Source organism: Schistocerca serialis, chromosome 1, assembly GCF_023864345.2.
Source record: "Schistocerca serialis cubense isolate TAMUIC-IGC-003099 chromosome 1, iqSchSeri2.2, whole genome shotgun sequence".
Classification (NCBI taxonomy): domain Eukaryota; kingdom Metazoa; phylum Arthropoda; class Insecta; order Orthoptera; family Acrididae; genus Schistocerca; species Schistocerca serialis.
This window is the reverse complement of record NC_064638.1, coordinates 1,219,424,438-1,219,443,705: the sequence shown is the minus strand read 5'-3', so window position 1 is coordinate 1,219,443,705 and position 19,268 is coordinate 1,219,424,438. Positions and strand designations below refer to the sequence as shown.

General features: G+C 43.1%; 1 protein-coding gene across 1 annotated transcript in view; it reads right to left on the bottom strand.

Moving 5' to 3' along the window:
* Positions 1-1,067: 1,067 nt before the first annotated feature.
* The window catches only part of LOC126456657 (uncharacterized), a 113,754-nt gene continuing 95,553 nt past the window's right edge, over positions 1,068-19,268 (bottom strand). The window contains exon 3 of the mRNA XM_050092404.1: positions 1,068-1,242. Within this exon, the coding sequence (XP_049948361.1) occupies positions 1,068-1,242 (175 nt within the window). The remainder of the gene's footprint in view (positions 1,243-19,268) is intronic.

The following is a 19,268-nucleotide window of genomic DNA, read 5'->3' as shown; positions in this document are numbered from 1 at the left end:
AGGACATCACATACATCCATGTCCGAGGCAGGATTCGAACCGGCGACCGTAGCGGTCGCTCGGTTCCAGACTGCAGCGCCTAGAACCGCTCGGCCACTCCGGCCGGCTAGACTCACAGTCCTGCCTGCTTCAGTAAGAGAAAGAGCCGATGAGCAGGAAGCGACCACAGCGCTACAGTTCTCAAATTCGTCATGCGGAAGTACAGCGAAAACTAAGGAAACTGATTTAGTAGTAGCGCTGACGTAACAGCTTCGCCTTCATTTGTGAAGTATACAACCAGCAACATTAGATATGTACTCGCTCTGTTTCTGATCTCTACCGACATGACCAGCATTTGAGGCTGACTGCAGTACAATTTTACTGCCGCCAACTTATATTTCGCGGAAAGACCACAAAGATAAGATAAGAGAGATTAGGGCTCATACAGAGGCATATAGGCAGTCATTTTTCCCTCGTTCTGTTTGGGAGTGGAACAGGGAGAGAAGATGCTAGTTGTGGTACGAGGTACCCTCCGCCACGCACCGTAGGGTGGATTGCGGAGTATGTATGTAGATGTAGATGTATACTGGAACAGGAATGTGGGGAAGTAAAAGTAGCAAAGAAAAGTACCCACATCCATACACCATAAAGAGTTTTTCTGACTACAGCTGTAGATATTATGGCTAGAGTATGGAAAACTGGCTATAGAAGTTGTTGAATTTAGTCGAATCCTGCCTCGGGCATGGATGTTTGTGGTGTCCTTAGGTTAGTTAGGTTTAACTAGTTCTAAGTTCTAGGGGACTAATGACCTCAGCAGTTGAGTCCCATAGTGCTCAGAGCCATTTGAACCATTCGAATTTGGTAGAATAGACATGAAGTGATTAAAAGATTGATACAAAATACGGAAACGCGACTGACACTGTATTACTGGTCAAAAGACTGATAGTTAAAAAACCTTTCTCTGGTGTAACACCGTGTGCTGAACGATCTCACCATTGAAAAATTCTGCAATATAGACACCCAGAGAACTGGAAGAGCGCCTGCAGCGCGAGTGCAAACACAGCCACCCTGCAGATTGGGCTGCCGCACTAATAGGCGCAGGCGGCGTGCTTGCGTGGCTGGTAAGAGAGCGGCGTCAGCGCGGGCTGCTGCAGGCTGCGTAGCAAACACCGGCTCCGCGGCGTCGCATTACGCCGAATATTAGCGCCGCGTCCAGCGGCGGCGGCGGCGGCGGCGGCGGCAGCGGCAACCTGGCGGCGGGCGCTGGCAAATCAGTATGCACACAGTGGCCACTGTCAATATGTGTCCGCCAGCCCGGCAGCCGGCCTGCGCTGCCGCCGCCACTCACTGCCGGCATACTAACTACCCCGCCCCGCAGAGCGGCGCTGAGCTGAGCTGTCGGCCGCTCTCTTCGCGGCGCGCCCGCGCACAGTAAATAGCCGCAGCCGCGGGGCTTCCCCTTTGTCCATTAGACCGCCGCGGCGCTGGCTTTGACGCGGGTCTACTCGTTGCCGTGTGGACAGCGGCGCAGGTCACACCCACCCGCAAAAAAACTGTAGTAACCCCTATCCACATAACCACCGTTCTCTCTGACATAGACCTGTTCAAATAAACGGACATATCACAAACGTAATAAACTCTTCAGTGCTCAGTATCGTGGTATTCGAAAGAGAGCTCAGTCTCTATATTATCGAAAACGGACAGAATCTGAGTAGTCGTCTTAGATAATTTGCAGGTGATGCTGTAATTTACCGTCTTGTAAAGTCATCACATAACCAAAATGAATTGCAAAATGATTTTGATGAGATAACTGTGTGGTGTGGCAGGGGTAAAATGCATGGAGCGAAAGGCTATTTACAATTTGTATAGAACCCAAATGTCTGTTATAAGAACTGAGGGGCATGAAAGGGAAGCAGTGGTTGGGAAGGCAGTGAAACAGGGCTGTAGCCTTTCCCCGATGTTATTCAATCTGTATATTGAGCAAGCAGTGAAGGAAACAAAAGAAAAAATTGGAGTAGGTATTAAAATCCAGAAAGAAGAAATAAAAACTTAGAGGTTCGCCGATGACATTGTAATTCTGTCAGAGACAGCTAAGGTCTTGGAAGAGCAGTTGAACGGAATGGATAGTGTCTTGAAAGAAGGGTATAAGATGAACATCAACAAAAGCAAGACGAGGATAATGGAATGTAGTCAAATTAAGTCGGGTGATGCTGAGGGAATTAGATTAGAAGATGAGACACTTACAGAAGTGAAGGAGTTTTGCTATGTGGGGAGCAAAATAACTGATGATGGTCGAAGTAGAGAGGATATGAAATGTAGACTGGCAATGGCAAGGAAGGCGTCTCTGTCGAAGAGAATTTTTTAACATCGAGTATAGATTTAAATGTCAGGAAGTCGTTCCTGAAAGTATTTGTATGGAGTGTAGACATGTATGGAAGTGAAACACGGACAATAAATAGTTTGGACAAGAAGAGAATAGAAGCTTTCGAAATGTGGTGCTACAGAAGAATGCTGAAGATGAGATGGGTAGATCACGTAACTAATGAGGAGGTATTGAATAGAATTGAGGAGAAGAGGAGTTTGTGGCACAACTTGACAAGAAGAAGGGACCGGTTGGTAGGACATGTCCTGAGGCGTCAAGGGATCAAAAATTTAGCATTGGAGGGCATCGTGGAGGGTAAAAATCGTAGAGGGAGACCAAGAGATGAATACATTAAGCAGATTCAGAAGGCTGTAGGTTGTAGTAAGTACTGTGAGATGAAGAAGCTTGCACAGGGTAGAGTTGCATGGAGAGCTGCATCAAACCATTCTCTGGACTGAAGACAACTACAACAACAACAGTGCTAACTATCGTGGTATTCGAAAGCAGCTCGGCCTCTTCACACAGAACTATATTAACGAAATTGGACACAATATGAGTAGTCCTCTTAGATTATTTGCGGATGATGCTGTCATTGACTGACCTGTAAAGACATCAAATTGAAGCAAACCAAGCGCTGTAACATGTGTGAAATACAGAGGCGTGCGATTGCACCGGGACTTACCCACGTCACCTTAACGCGTCGGCATGTAGCGCACAAGTACTGCACCACAATTTAGTATAAAATTAAAAATCAAAATTTATGTTAAAACTTTGTTAAATTATAGTTTAGAGTAATAATATTCCAAATACCAAGTCTTGATGTTTTAAACTTTATAGTTTACGGAAAAATTACGTTTTAAGAAAAGATCAGAGGCGCTAAGTAATGACGCTAGGAAGCCAGAATTTGGTCAGAATGTGCAGTTAGAAACATAAACCATAAAACAAAAATTAACGCCAGAATCCACATTTTTTGAAAAAATCAGAGGCGCTAAATAATGGACTTAGAAACATAAAAATTTGTTTTATGCTTCAGTACACCCCAAAAATAATACCAGAGAGTCCACGTCAATCTACCTCTTATAGTTTTTGAGTAATTAAATAAAAACTAATTTTGTAACTAAAATGTACCTAATTGTTGTAGATGAAGTACTTGAAATTTTAATGATAGAGGATTTTGGTTAAATCAGATGATCAAATATATCAAATAATAGAGCTACTCCAAGTTTAAGACTTGTAACATAAATGGCAACTGATATAAGTCTTAGCAAAGGTATGGTTCAGAGGTAACAATCTACAGTTAGTTCTACTAAATAAATTCTATTAAGCAAGGTTTTCATTCTAGCCAGCTGAAACTTTCTACGTGCTTTCAAACTGCTTATCTGCATACCAGCAAAAATTAAGAAGTTTCTGAAGTAACTGGTACCTATATTATTAAAGATTATGTGCCCGAGAGAGCGGTCGTTTGTAGACTGCCAACGTATGCAAATAGACAGAGACAACAGATGTTTTCTCGGCAGTCCGCACCGGCACCTTATAAATACAGCCCCCGAAGCAGTAGGAAGGTTCACTTCGCTCTCAGACACTGTGAGTTCCACGCCAGTTAAACGCCTGTGCGCGCTCTGCCTCGGATGACGTCAGAGCCGAGCTGTGACAAGCGCGTATTGGGCAGTGAAAACGGATAGTGAACTCACGAGGACTGTACACCATCCTGGATCGTTTACAATTCGGTAAAATAACTGTTAGTGTGCCGTCCGTGTGAAATTCAGTTCCGCGTGGCAAGTGGTGGATTTATTTCCACTTTTATGTCGAGCACTAATTTTTGAACATTTATTGCGAACTTTCAATTGAGTGATGTTAGTCAGGGCGAAAAACAATCTGGTAGGAAGTTACCGTAGAGGTCGCCTCTGAACTGCTAAAGGTGCTGTTAGATTAGAAAGACTTGTTTTCAATTAAACATAACGCAATTGTAAGCGTTGTTTGTGTTGTTTCCCTTCGCTTTCTGGCTGACCACCAAATTAGTTGCCAGGCTCACGTGATTAAAGACGGCATCAAAACTTTAAACCAGTGAAGTAACTTACTCGCCGCCCCACAACATGGCCAAAATGAATTGCAAAATGATTTAGATAAGATATCGGTGTGGTGCGAGAAGTGGCAATTGACACTGAATAAACTATAGTGTGAAATTATTCACATGAGTACTAAAAGAAATCCGCTAAATTTCGATTACGCGATAAGTCACACAAATCTGAAGGCTGTAAATTCAACTAAATATTTACGGATTACAATTGCAAATAGCCTAAGTTGGAACGATCACATAGAGTAAACCAAAGACTGTGATTCATTGGCTGAACACTTACAAGGTGCAACAGATCCACTAAAGAGATTAACGACGCTACACTTGTCATCCCTATCCTGGAGTACTGCTGTGCGGTGTGGGACCGGTATCAGGTGGGACTGACGGATGATATGGAAAAAGTTCAAAGAAGGGCGGCTCGTTTTGTATCATCGCAAAATAGCGAGATAGTGCCACCAGACATGATATGTGATTTGGAGTGAAAATCATTGAACCAAAGGAGTTTTTCGTTGCGACTGGATCTTCTCATGAAATTTAAATCACCAGTTTTCTCCTCCGATTGCGAAAACATTCTGTTGGCACCAGCCTACATAGGAAGAAATGATTATCACGATGAGAGAAATCAGGGCTCGCACCGAAAAATTGAAGAGCTCGTTTTTCCCGCGCACAGTTCGAGGGTGGAAAGGTAGACAGATAAGTTTGAAGGTGGTTCATTGAACCCTCAGCCAGGCACTTAATTCTGAATAGCAGACTAATCACATAGATTTAGATGTAGAACAGTGCCACGAAGACAACAAACTAGTTTTTTCACATATCTTTTGGTACTTTACCACACTAATTAGGTGTACGTCAAATGTAATCCACCAGAAAGAAATAGCTGGTAGGAACCGACGTCGCGGAAGATCTGTTTCGATCCTGGGGAAGTGTAGGAACAAACGAGGAAATACTGTCCCTATAACTTTCTTAGAAGATGGGTTAAGGACCTACATTTATAGCATTTGTAAAATTAGAGAAAAAGTTTGACAATGTTGACTGGAATACTCTTTTCGAAATTCTGAAGGCAGCAGGTTCAAAATACAGGGACATAGAGGCTATTTACAACTTGTACAGATACTAGAAGACAGTTATAAGAGTGGAGGGACACGAATCGGAAGCAGTGGTTGAGAAAGGAGTGTAAAGGGATGCAGCCTTTCTCCGTTGTTATTCAATCTGTCCATCGAGTAAGAAAAGAAAATGGAGTAGCAATCAACGTTTAGGGAGAGGAAATGAAAACTCCTTGATTGGCTCACAGGCGTAGAGACGCATCACGTTAAAGGTGCATTGTATTTCAATGAGACGGCTGCTCGTCATCTTTAGGTGCTTACTGACGTGTTGCTGCAATGGATCTCCAATACACAAACTGGCTAGCTACAAAATCTCAGGCGCCATCAGGTGGGGCTATACCGTCATCCTAAACGAAGCATACACAACGGCGGGAGAGAAATGAAAACTTTCGAACAGGAAATGAAAACTCTGATCCTCTCAGAGAAACCAAAGGACCTGTAGGAGCAGCGGAACGGAACAGACATCGTCTTGAAAGGAGAATATAAGACTAACATCAACAAAAACAAAACAAGGATAACGGAGTGTGTGTGTGTGTTGGGGTTTATGGGCGCTCAACATCGAGGTCATCAGCGCCCTATGGGTAACGGAATGTAGTCAAATGAAATCTGGTGACGCTGAGGGAATTAGATTAGGATACTAAACGTAGTAGACTATTTGCTATCTCGGCAGCAAAATAACTGATAATGAGCCAAGTTGAGGGGATGTATAATGCAGACTGGCAATGGCAAGAAAAACAGTTCTGAAGAAGAGAACTTTGTTAACATCGAATATACACTGAGCAGATGAAAGTGTGGGATAGCGATATGTACATGTAGATATGTCGGTAGAGTCGCGTGCTCAAGGAATAAAAGGGTAGTGCATTGGTGGAGCTGTCTTTTGCACCCAGGTGATTCATCTGATAAGGTTTCAGGCGTGATTTTGACCGCGTGTTTGCATTAAAAGACTTTGAACATGGAATGGTAGTTGGAGTTAGGCACATGGGATATTTAGTTTTCGAAATCGTTGAGGAATTCAATGTTTCGGGATCTTTAGTTTCAAGATTATGCTGAGAATACCAAATTTCAGTCATTATCTCTCACCATGGATAACGCAGTGGCTGAATGCCTTCATTTAACGGCTCAGAACAAGGGCGTTTGCGTGGCGTTCTCAGTGATAACAGACAAGCAACACTGCATTAAACAACCGCAGAAATCAATGTTTTGTGTTTCGGGTCTTCCATGCTTTCGAAATCCCTGCTGGTCGGCATGGAGGAGATTGTTCTGTAAGAAGTAAACCATCAAGTTTGAGTTGTTGTTCAAAGTTTCTAGTGCACAAAAGCTGATGAACCGATATTAAAATGGAAGGCTGTGTTCAAAATCTGTGAAGGAAATGGAGAGGGTCGTAGGAGAAAGTTATCAAGGAATAGTTTTCATGATGCTGGAGGTAGCCACTATTTTGCAAAACTTGCAGGCGAAAACAGAGATTGTAATACACAAGTAAGTGGTTCAGTACTTCGTATATTTTAACCTGAGATGAGGAGACCAGCACAGAAGAGGAAATCGAAGCCGTTTGCATCACTCCAATCAAAACTGACATGCTGCAGTGAGATGTTATAGGATATTTAATGCGACCTGCGGTATCCTCCAATACACTGACGTGTGACGCAAATGGGGAGGTTCATAGCGGTGGGGTGGGTTCGAGTGAAACCGATGAATGTCGAGGATTAAGTGAGAAAATTAGGACACATTTTGAACAAGTAATAGCAGACTTTAACAGACGTATAGCGTCATCAACGTGCCACTCTTCGTTTGTTACAAAATGTGCACATGAGGTTCTACTACCAGCTCCTACGACATTTCGTAACCGCTGTTGTGTATAAAAGGAGGCTTCGGACAACTTTTGCAAAAATCTGTTAATCACATAGATCCACGAGTTGTCGTGTTTCTATATTTAGTGAAATCATTTCATCGGCCTTAGCTACTTTCAGCAAAACTCACGTTATTCTTCTCTGATTCAAATTCGGCTACTCAGCAGAGATTACAGCAGTTTCGGAGGCCATCAAGAGCCGCTTGTACAGAAACGGCAACGTTGCGAAATTTTCATTGCTGTTTTCTATTCGTGTAAATACTGGAACTAATAAAATATCTCTGTATCCGAATACTTAGCAAGCGTTTCATCGGCGCTTTATTTCGTCGTTAATGACAACAGAAATCTTTTTTCTTTAAAAAATTATTTGCTTTCGGGATATCATAGACCGTGATCAGGATATAATACACAAGTACTTAATACACAATACTGGTACACGAACACAGCTTTAAAATTTAATGCCGGCCGGAGTGGCCGTGCGGTTCTACGCGCTACAGTGTGGAACCGAGCGACCGCTCCGGTCGCAGGTTCGAATCCTGCCTCGAGCATGGATGTGTGTGATGTCCTTAGGTTAGTTAGGTTTAACTAGTTCTAAGTTCTAGGCGACTGATGACCTCAGAAGTTAAGTCGCATGGTGCTCAGAGCCATTTGAACCATTTTAACATTTAACGAAACTGAATTCATGTAACATTGTTATGTATGAAGTCCTATTACATGATGTCCTGGTGACGAGCTATGGCCGAAAAAGTGAAAACAAAAAACTATTTTAACGACAAATGAATTGTGGTGATTAGTGACCATATAAAGTGGTAAAAATGTGTGCCCAGTATTCAATAAAGGTCGCAGACGTCTTTCGCGACACTTTTTCGGATCCTAAGACTACGTCTGCATTCATCCGTAAAACCAACGGCAAAGAATGAATTCTGTGTCATGGTTTTCCGTTGACTGTGTATGGCAAATGCCGATAGGTAGCTCGCTCGGTTAAAGAGAAATGCATCTTTACTTTAAGTTTCTTGTGACGAGCATATACCTTATGACCGTGCGATGCGGTTATAAACACTGATCAGCCAGAAGATTACGACCACCGACCTACTATCGCTATAAACCCATCCAGGCAATAGCAACGCCACCTGGCGAAGAATGTATGCTAGTCAGACACATGCACAGCGCATGTAGTATCAGCGGACTGGCTGACCGAGTGTAGAATGGGGAAGACGCGCGATCTATCTGAGTTTGACAGAGGGCAGATCGTGACGGCCCGGAGGTTCGGCACGAGCCTTTCGGAAATTGCACGACTTGTAGGGTGTTCTATGAGTACTGTGCTTGGTTTCTTCAAAGCATGGCGAAAACAAGGTGAAACAACGCAGCAATTTCGGCAGGCTAGATGGCCATCCCTCATTAAAGACGTCGGGCGTCGTAGGCTGGGCAGAGTGTTAAAACAGGACGATAGAAGAACCGTGGTGGAACTGACATTAAACATTAATGCCGGGCAGGGTACAAGTGAGTCTGAACGCAGAGTGCACCGAACACTCTTAACGATAGGCCACCGTAGCCGACGACCCATGTATGTGCCAATGCTAACACCACGACGTCTACAAATATGACTGAAATGGGCAATTCAAAAAATGGTTCAGATGGCTCTGAGCACTATGGGACTTAACATCTGAGGTCATCAGTCCCCTAGAGCTTAGAGCTACCTAAACCTAACTAACCTAAGAACATCACATACATCCATGCCCGAGGCAGGATTCGAACCTGCGACCATAGCGGTAGCGCGGTTCCGGACTGAAGTGCCTAGAACCGCTCGGCCACTGCGGCCGGCGAAATGGGCAATTGACCATCGGCACTGGGCGTTGGCACAGCGGCAGAGCGTTGCATGGTCTGGTGAATCCTGATCAGGCCCATGAGAAGGCGCTAATCCGTCGTCTTCCAGGGGAACAGCTCTTTGATACTTGTACTGCGGGACGGAGGCAAACTGACGGCGGCGCCAATGTTCTCCGGGAAACACATATGCGGGCATCCATAGTTCCAGTGGAGCTCGCACAAGGCACCGTGATGGCCAAGGAGTATCTCACACTGGTTGTAGACCTTGTACAACTCTTCATGACGATCATGTTTCCCAACGGAAGTGCCATTTTTCAACAAGCCAATTCGCCATGTCAAAAGGCCAGGAGTGTGATGGAGTGTTTGAGAAGCATAATGGCGAGTTCCAATTAATTTAGTGGCACACCAACTCGCTAAATGTGAACCTGTTAGAACACATGTGATTAAACATGGCGTCGGAGCTCATTGCTCACCGTCCCGTAATATACTGGAGTTAGGCGGCTTGCTTGTGCAAATGTAGTGTCAAGTCCGTCCAGTAACCTACCATGGCCTCTCTGCTTCCATGCCACGAGGCATCACAGCTGTTATCCATGCCAAAGGTGGACATACCGGCTATATATATGGGGTCAGAACGTTCTGGCCTATAAGTGTGGATATTTCCTCACATTTTCAGAAGCGCTTTCAGGATTTAATTACAGGGTTCGCGTAACTTTATTACACTTACCCTTAGTTAAGCCTGTGTACAAAACAAAGTTAGGAAGGCAAAACTGGATTACTGAGAAAATAATATTTATAGCATTTTACCCAACTGTTCTTGTTAGCCCAATTTACATCGGTGAGCTTCTACAGACTTCCTCCGCTTTAATACGGCGTTCTGTGCTTTGTAATGTCCGAAATTTTACAACTAGAGCCTTGTTCTTTAGCAGCATTAATCTCTAAGTGCCCTGCAATTAGAGACCAGTGTAGATGCTTTCGGAGTTATTAAGTCGCTCCTAGAACACGTTTCTCTCTACGGACTCTGCTAATAACTACAAAAAGGGTGGAAGGGGACGACATGTGAGAGAAAGAACCCCATGAGCCAACTGTTGCACCTCCGGAACAAAACGACGAAAAATACGGAACGTAATTAGCGCTGTAAAATTAACGTGTGCGGTACTGTAAACAAAACACTTGCCGGAAATGAACAACTGCGCCGCGAAAGCCGCAGATGCAACAAACAATAAGCGCTCCCAACCAGTGTACGCAGAGAACAGAGTACACGGTGTTGTATGTAACAGACGCGAAGAGGACGGGAGTTGGCGAGTGGAAAATCAAGTTACATAAGTACGAAACGCGGATGTTGTGCAACCGCAGTACAAAAAAGCTTCTGATTTAGCTTTTTGGCGAAGTTTAATAGAACAGTTTTAACCCTTCGACACGGTACTGTTGTCCTAACCTAGAATTAGGGTCTTTGTTTAATACTTACAGTCATGCTGCCCCACAGTTTCCTTATTCGTATAGAGTCGTCGAGAAAATACTCTTCTGACCATTAATTACGGGTATAAAACTCGAAATCGCTATTTCGTCTTTAACTAATTTCTCAGTTGCTCTCGTAATGGTGATTGTATTCGTTTGGAGACCTGCTAGAGTAATAATAATAATAGTAGTGATGATTGCTGATATCGTATACTACAGAATGTCAACGGAATCGCAGCAGAAATGTTGCACTGTGACTAAAGCATTTAAATTAACATATGGATCTGAAATCATTAAAACTTACACCAGAAGTATTGCAGATGGTGCGGTACTTTACCTGAAAGAAGTTGCGCAATTAACCAGCCAGTCGTTCACAATATTTTGAAGCAGTGCGGTACTTTACCTGAAAGAAGTTGCACAATTAACCAGCCAGACGTTCGCAATATTTTTAAGCGCTGCAAAATTAGCTGCTTGCCTTAAATGTTCGGAAATGTAAAACTGCACACCTTGCAAAATGCTGAAAAATACTGTCCTATGACTACAATTAGACACAATTGTAATCTGTTAGACCAGCAAATACGTGAGTGTAACATGTTTAGGGGACGTGAATTCGGAATTCATAATTGCTTAATCATAGATAAGCAGGTGGACAGATTTCTGTTAATTTGTAGGATACAGCGAACTTGCAGTCAGTGTACAAAAAAGATTACTTAGCCTGTATAACATTCATACGACTCTTCCTTGAATATTGCTCATTTATGTAGTACCCAAACCAAATAGGACTAACAGAGAATACTGAACATATGCGTATAATGACGAATAAACACATGTTCGTCTGAATCTCTGAAAAACATGATTTGGCGGACACCTGATGACAGATGCTAACCGCCGAGCGGAGTGGCAGCGCGCTTTGAGGCGCCATGTCACGGATTTCGCGGCCCCTTTCTGTCAGGTTCGAGTCCTCCCTTGGTATTGGTGTGTTTGTTATTCTTACGATAAGTTACTTCAAGTAGCGTGTGAGTCTAGTGACCGATGACCTCAGCAGTTTGACCCTTAGGATTTCACACACACACACACACACACACACACACACACACACACACGCACGCTAACCATCATATGCTAACCATAGGACCGCTGCACACATATACATATTTATATTGCTATCGTAGGTCAGTTGTAGAGTTATGGAACATGTTTTATGCTGCATTTGGACGCATTTGGAGAATGAAAGTCTTCTCGCCGGCCGAGGTGGCAGAGTGGTTCTAGGCGCTACAGTCTGGAACCGCTCGACCGCAACGGTCGCAGGTTCGAATCCTGCCTCGGGTATAGATGTGGGTGATGTCCTTAGTTAGGTTTAAGTAGTTCTGCGTTCTAGGGGACTAATGACCTTAGAAGTTAAGTCCCATAGTGTTCAGAGCCATTTGAACCAAAGTCTCCTCTATAAAATCACCATGGATTCCGCAAACAGAGATGCTCTGAAACTCAGCTCGCTCTGTTTCTCCATGAGATCCACAACGCCGTAGACAACGGAACTCTATGTTCCTTGACTTCAGGAAGGCATTTGACATCGTCCCGTACTGTCGTTCAGTGGAAAAAAAAAGAAACAGACACCAGATTATCGAGTATCGGAGGAGATTTGTAACTGGATTCAAGACTTCCTCGCACACAAAATTGAAAACGTCGGTCTTAACGGTACAAAATCGACAGATGTAAAAGTAATTTCAGGAGTATCCCAAGGGAGTGCCTCGTAATAAGACCGTTACCGTTTACAATATATATGAAAGATCTAGCAGAAGGCGTCGGATGCTCTTTAAGGCTGTTCGCAGATAATGCGGTGGTTGTCTATAACAAAGTAGCAACGTCAGAAGACAGTAACGATTTGAAGAATGACCTCCAGAGGGGAGAATAACCGTCCATGCCCTGGCAGTTGACACTAAACGTAAATAAATGCCACTTGTTGCTTATGCATACTGTACAGCTGCACTACTGATGACAAACCGCTGGAAACAATACCTACAGTAAAATAAGTTGGAGTAACTATCCAGCTACCTTAAGTGCAACGACCACATAAAACAAGTAGTGGTAAATGCAGATACCAGACTCAAATTCATAGGAAGAATCTTAGAAAAATGTAACTCATCCACGAAGGAAGTGACTTATAAGGGGCTTGTTCCACAAATCCTTGAGCGTTGGTCGTCTATCTGGGTTGCCAACTAGGTAGGACTGATAGAAGAGGTAGAGAATATCCAACGAAGAGCTTTACGTTTCGTCACGGGATCATTTGGCCGGTACGAGAGAGTTACAGAGATGCTCAACAAATTCCATTTCCAGACGTTACATGAGGGGCAGGGAGCATCATTCAGAGATTTAGTAATGAAATTTCCAGAGAGCACTTTCCGGGAAGAGTCGAACAACAAGTTACATCCCCCCGCATCCGTTTCGCCTAATGGCCACGATGAGAAAATTCGAGGAATCAGAGCTCAATATATAGGTTTGCCGACAGTCCTTCCGACGCTCTGTTCGCGAGTGGAATAGGGTTACGGGGCTCAGTTAGTGGTAAGAAAATGCCCTTTGTCACACGTTATTAACGTACTTGCGGAGTATGATGTAGATGAAGCATACTACGGAGCGTGAAGACCCACTAGTAAGTGAAGAATAATGATAAATGGCAAGCAAAATTCAGAATAGACTGTACGTGTCATGATAGTCATCCAAGTGATTAACTTCCATGAGTGGAAACGTAGATAAAAAAAATGTGGAGCAGGAGGATTATCGATTAATGTCATTTGATATAGCAGCCACCACAGACATATCACAAGAGCTAGTTATAATCTGTACCTCATTTACTTAAATCCGTCCAAAACACAGAGCAAATAGGAGTATTTATGCAATATTTGCGTCGTTTTACAAATATTTCTACAGATGTAGTACACCTGTTCGTTCCTACGTCTACATCTACTTGCATTCTTTGTAAACCACTGTCGAGTCAACGCGGAACTTACTTCACACTATACCAGGTATTGGGGAGTATTCTAGCTCCAGTCCCATATGGAACTCAGGAAAAATGACTGCTTCAGTGAGTCAAGAACTCTTCTATCGATTACATCACTACAGGGTTTGGTCAACTATTTCTTCAAAAACTTGAGACACAGTTGCCCTATGTGCTCTTTGAGAAACTAATTTTATTGAGTTCCTCTTGGTGACAAAAACCGTGGTGTTCTATACAACAAATACGTAATGCATTGGGAAGTAACCTCCGCCTTGTACTCGAAAGTGGTTTACAAAGAAAGCACGTATATGTAGCTTGTTGGCCAGGTAGGACTGACGGATCTCGTTTCGTATTATCGTAGGATATGGGAGAGAGTCTCACTGATATGATGCGTGAGTTGGGGTGCCAATCATTAAAACAAAGGCGATCTCCTTTGTGGAGAGATCTTTTCAGGAAATACGCATCACGAATTATCTCTTCGATTGCAAAAATATTTTGTTGAAATTATCATCGTAATGAAATGAGTGAGAGCTCGCATGGAAAGATTCAAATCCTCGTTTTTCCTGTGCCCTGTTCGAGAGCGGAGTGGTAGAAATATAGTCTGAAGGTACTTCAGTGAACCCTCCGCCAAGCATTTATGTCTGCTTTCTAGAGCATTCACGTAGATGTCGATGTAAACTGACCACGTAGGTCTTCTTCCTTGTCTTAGCTGCCCTATGATATTCATTGTTGCTATAATCACCTCTTGATAACTGATACCAGTTCCAGTGTAGACAGCCTATGATGCCGAGTCTATTTGTTGCCGTTAGATCTAATATATTTCCGTCACGAGTGGGCTTCTGAACACATCGCTCTTGGGATAATTCAGACAAACTATTTAGTACTGTACTGTAGGGTGGTATATCACATTCAGCTCTTGGAAAACTGTAATTATTCCAATAGACTTCTGAATGATTTGTCCCCATCAGTGATGGTAGAACGCGGACTATCTATGCCGACTTGCAGAATTAGAGTTCCTCTATTTCAGACTATAAAGATACTGTTAAGTCACGACGGCAACAAACATTTAAAAACACCCGCTCTCGAAACATAGCGTAATTATTATTCCTATATTCGTTAATATCAATTGATAAATAAGTTTCAGGTATTTTGACGTATGTGCCTATGTTCCATTAAATAACAAATGAAGCCATCTGTTGGTAGCGTGGGGAACTGTGAATATAAACAACTTCAATTTTATTCTGAACAAACTAATAAATGCAGATATTGCTATTTTCATGATGAATTCTTTCAAACGTTAAACAACACAGAAGCTGTAGAACGTCTAATAAAAAGAAAAGAAATACATTAAATACTACATTATACCTGTAAGAGAGCTTGAGTAGTTAAGCAGAGACTTTATTCGTATTAACAGCATTGTTGAGCTTCGTCCTCGTAATTGTTGCCCTCTTTGATTGCAGCTGTGTACTTTTGTTGATGTTCGAAGAACAGCATATGGCAAATACGTATTGGGAGGTCATATAATGAGATGTCAAAACAAAAATTTTGTGACTGTGAAATAATTAGTATAACACTGGAACAGAAGGAATGATGGAGAATATTAAAATAGTTTATATACCACCGAATCTCAATACCCACGGCAGCAAGTCACCTATGTTTTACATGTTTTGTAAAGTGCAATTCCCTGATGACTCTTCTCATTCACGTTCTGCAGTTTGAGAATTAAATATGGTGCAGAGAACTTGCTTCTTTTATTGACTGTTTTACATTCCATCATCATAAAGTTATATTGGTTGGTAATCGATGTTGTCACTAAAGTATGAATGTGGTTAACATACGCACTGTTCTGCCACTGCAGTAAACTAACAGATTTGTCGCCGGCCGCGGTGGCCGAGCGGTTCTAGGCGCTTCAGTCCGGAACCACGCTGCTGCTACGGTAGCAGGTTCGAATCTTGCCTCAGGCATGGATGTGTGTGATGTCCTTAGGTTAGTTAGGTTTAAGTAGTTCTAAGTTCTAGGGGACTGATGACCTCAGATGTTAAGTCCCATAGTGCTCAGAGCCATAACAGATTTGTTAGTTACCCAGTATCAAAGGTTCAAAGGCTCTGAGCACTATGGGAATCAACTGCTGAGGTCATTAGTCGCCTAGAACTTAGAACTAGTTAAACCTAACTAACCTAAGGACATCACAAACATCCATGCCCGAGGCAGGATTCGAACCTGCGACCGTAGCCGTCTTGCGGTTCCAGACTGCAGCGCCTTTAACCGCACGGCCACTTCGGCCGGCTACCCAGTATCATCTGTATTAATATCAATGTTGGTCAGTTACTGATTAGTAGTATAGTCTGCATTATGATTGTGTTAGTGATGACCATATTTATTACGACGATCGGTTATTATGTGATTCAAGGACAGATTATACAAATACATATAAAAAAAAAAAATGCATCGCCGTAGTTCCCAGAACTCCTGAAGATAGACGTTGACTGTGTATACTGTATCACAGACACAGTCCCTTTGACTGTTCAGAGATGTCACTAAACCCTCCCAAAGATGTAAAAGACCATGCATGAGTAGCGCCTATTAGACGTAGGGGGTCCGACAGACGATCAGCACCAGTCATTCCACCAGGAAGGAGGTACACGGCTCGTGTTGTCTGTAGTTCAACAATGCCTAGACGGTCAATACCGTGGTTCCACCGCGTCCGTATTGTCACTTTGTGCCACCAAGAGCTCTCAACAGGGGAAGTGTCTAGGCGTCTCGGAGTGAACGAAAGTGATGTTGTTCGGAGATGGAGGAGATACAGAGAGACAGGAACTGTCAATGACATGCATTGCTCAGGCCGCCCAAGGGCTACTACAGCAGTGGATAATCGCTACCTGAGGATTATGGCTCGGAGGAACCCTGAAAGCAACGCTATCATGTTGACTAATGCTTTTCATACAGCCAAGGGACGCCGTGTTATGACTGAAGCTGTGCACAGTAGGCTGCATGATTCGCAACTTCACTCTCCGCGCCCATGGCGAGGTCAGTCTTTGCAACCGCGATAATATGCAGCGCGGTACAGATGGGCGCAACAACATCCCCAATGGACCGCTCAGGATTGGCATCACATTCTCTTCACTGATGAGTGTCGCGTATGCCTTCAACCAGACAATCGTCGGAGACGTGTTTGGAGGCAACCTGGTCAGGCTGAACGTCTTAGACACACTGTCCAGCGAGTGCAGCAAGATGGAGGTTCCCTGCTGTCTTGGGTGGCATTATGTGGGGCCGACGTACGCCGCTGGTGGTCGTGTAAGGGGCCGTAACGGCTGTGCGATACGTGAATGTCATCCTCCGACAGATAGTGCAGCCATATCGGCAGCATATTGGCGGGGCATTCGTCTTCATGGACGACAATTCGCAGCCCCCGAATCGCCGTTGAGGAGTGGGACAATCTGGACCAACAGTGTCTTGATAAAGTTGTGGATAGTATGCCACGACGAGCATTGGCATGCATCAATGCAAGAGGACGTGCTAATGGGTATTAGAGGTACCGGTGTGTACAGCAATCTGGACCACTACCTTTGAACGTCTCGCTGTATGGTGGTACAACTTGCAACATGTGATTTTCATGAACAATAAAAAGGGCGGAAATGTTGTTTATGTTGATCTCTATTCCAGTTTTCTGTACAGGTTCCGGAACTCTGAACCGAGTGATCCAAACCTGTTTTTGATTTGTGTATTACATATTTAGGAAGCTTCAAGCTTCCAGTAATCGTTGTTGACCTTTTCCTTTGTAACGACTAATAATCATTTTGTGCACTTAAAATTGAAATATTATCAGTGCTTGTACTTAATATTTTGTTGCAACGCGACTTTGGCTAGTCTGACGCTCACAGCCATGACTTCAATACAGCTGGGTAATTCTATAGTAAATCACGGGGACCGCTTTATAAGATTTGCTTTATAATATATCTCTGCCTCAGGTTGTTTACTGAAACGAATTCACAACTCCCTGAACCCACTGACCTATCCTTTCGTTCAACCCCAAGTATGTGACCGCTGTGTATTTTACTCCTTTCACTTAGTCTACTTTCTGTACCTGGCAATACGCGTGTTCCAACGTTTCCGTAGGAGTGCCTCCTAAACTGTGTATTACGTTGTAAATGCTTAAAAGTTTATCACTAGCAATTTAACTGTGTTACCTGTGTGTGGCACTTCTTTGATCTTACAGTAATATTGTGAGGTCTGCAGAGGCTATCATGTTCTGGAATGGGTGGAATGAGGCTGTTCTAAAAGATCCTTGTGTGTACCGCAACACCACGTACAGTCAGCTACTAATTTAGTAGAATCTCAACCCCTGCGGCATTTAAGGGGACTCTGATTAAAAATAAATAAATACATAAAAAGTTTTTAATGAGGACAAGTCAAAAGATTGCTAAGATACTTTGGTTATTAGGAAACTGGAGAATTTTATACGTGAATTATAACACTGCCCAACAAAACATTTTTTGAACATTTACTTCAAGAGTCAGTTTATACTAACTTTGTGTTGAGAAAAATGATCGTGAGGAAGAAAATTTTTTATGAGCCTTAGTTTCTGTGATGTAAAATAGAAGGAACTATTTGACTTTAACGAATGAAGAGAAAGCTATACATTTTAAGTATATACTCCTACAACGGTTTAAGTCCATTTCAATATTTTCTCAATGGAACTCTGCAATTTAAGAATTCCAAATAGATGGGAGAATACATGATAACTGATTGGGGCCTGAGAGAATTCTGAATTGGTGTTATGAGATCCTTGTCTTCTTTTGGCCGGCCACTTGAGACTGAGTTCCAGAGCCTCCCTATATACAGACCGGCGGTAATCCGCAAATGTTACTTCGTTCCCACGGACCAGATGCTTCTGTTCTATTACATAAATTTCCATTAGAAATCTCTCTCAGTTTGTCGCGCGGTCTCAGGCGTCCTACCACGGCTTGCGCGGCTCACCCCGTCGGAGGTCGGGCTTTCGAGTCCTCCCTCGGGCATGGATGTGTGTGTTGTCATTATCGTAAGTTATTTTAAGTTAGATTAAGTATTGTGTAAGTCTAGGGACCAGTGACCTCAGCAGTTTCGTCCCATAGGAACTTAACACTTATTTCCCATTTTCTCTCTCAGTGATCATCAGCTGCAATCCGACAACTAGGTTTATGAACTGCACTGTCAAAAAACAGACTCAGGGGATGTAGAAGACATGTTGGTTTGTCGTTCCTCCACTTTGTCCTAGTTTTCTGCCTGAGGTATATAGTTCTTGAGGGTAGAATAGGAGCTGATAAAATATCTCATTGTTGAATAAGTAGAGCAACAGATGGATGATTGGGGTCTGAAGTATTACCCTGTCTTTTTCATTGATAATCCTGCGTTTATACGTAGAGTCAAGCAGGAATTGCAGTTCTCTGTATGGTTTATGGGTTTTCGACAACATGTAGACGAAACAGAAAACACAGATCTCTTTTTCTATGTTCAGGCCATTTTGTTAGCCTAACTTAAAAAGACTTGCGCCATTTATGCAGAAACAATGACTTCGCCTGGTCCCCTACATTCATACAAAAACAATGCCGATAGACAGTCTTCTCCAGACGCGTCAGATTGCATTTCTGTGACGA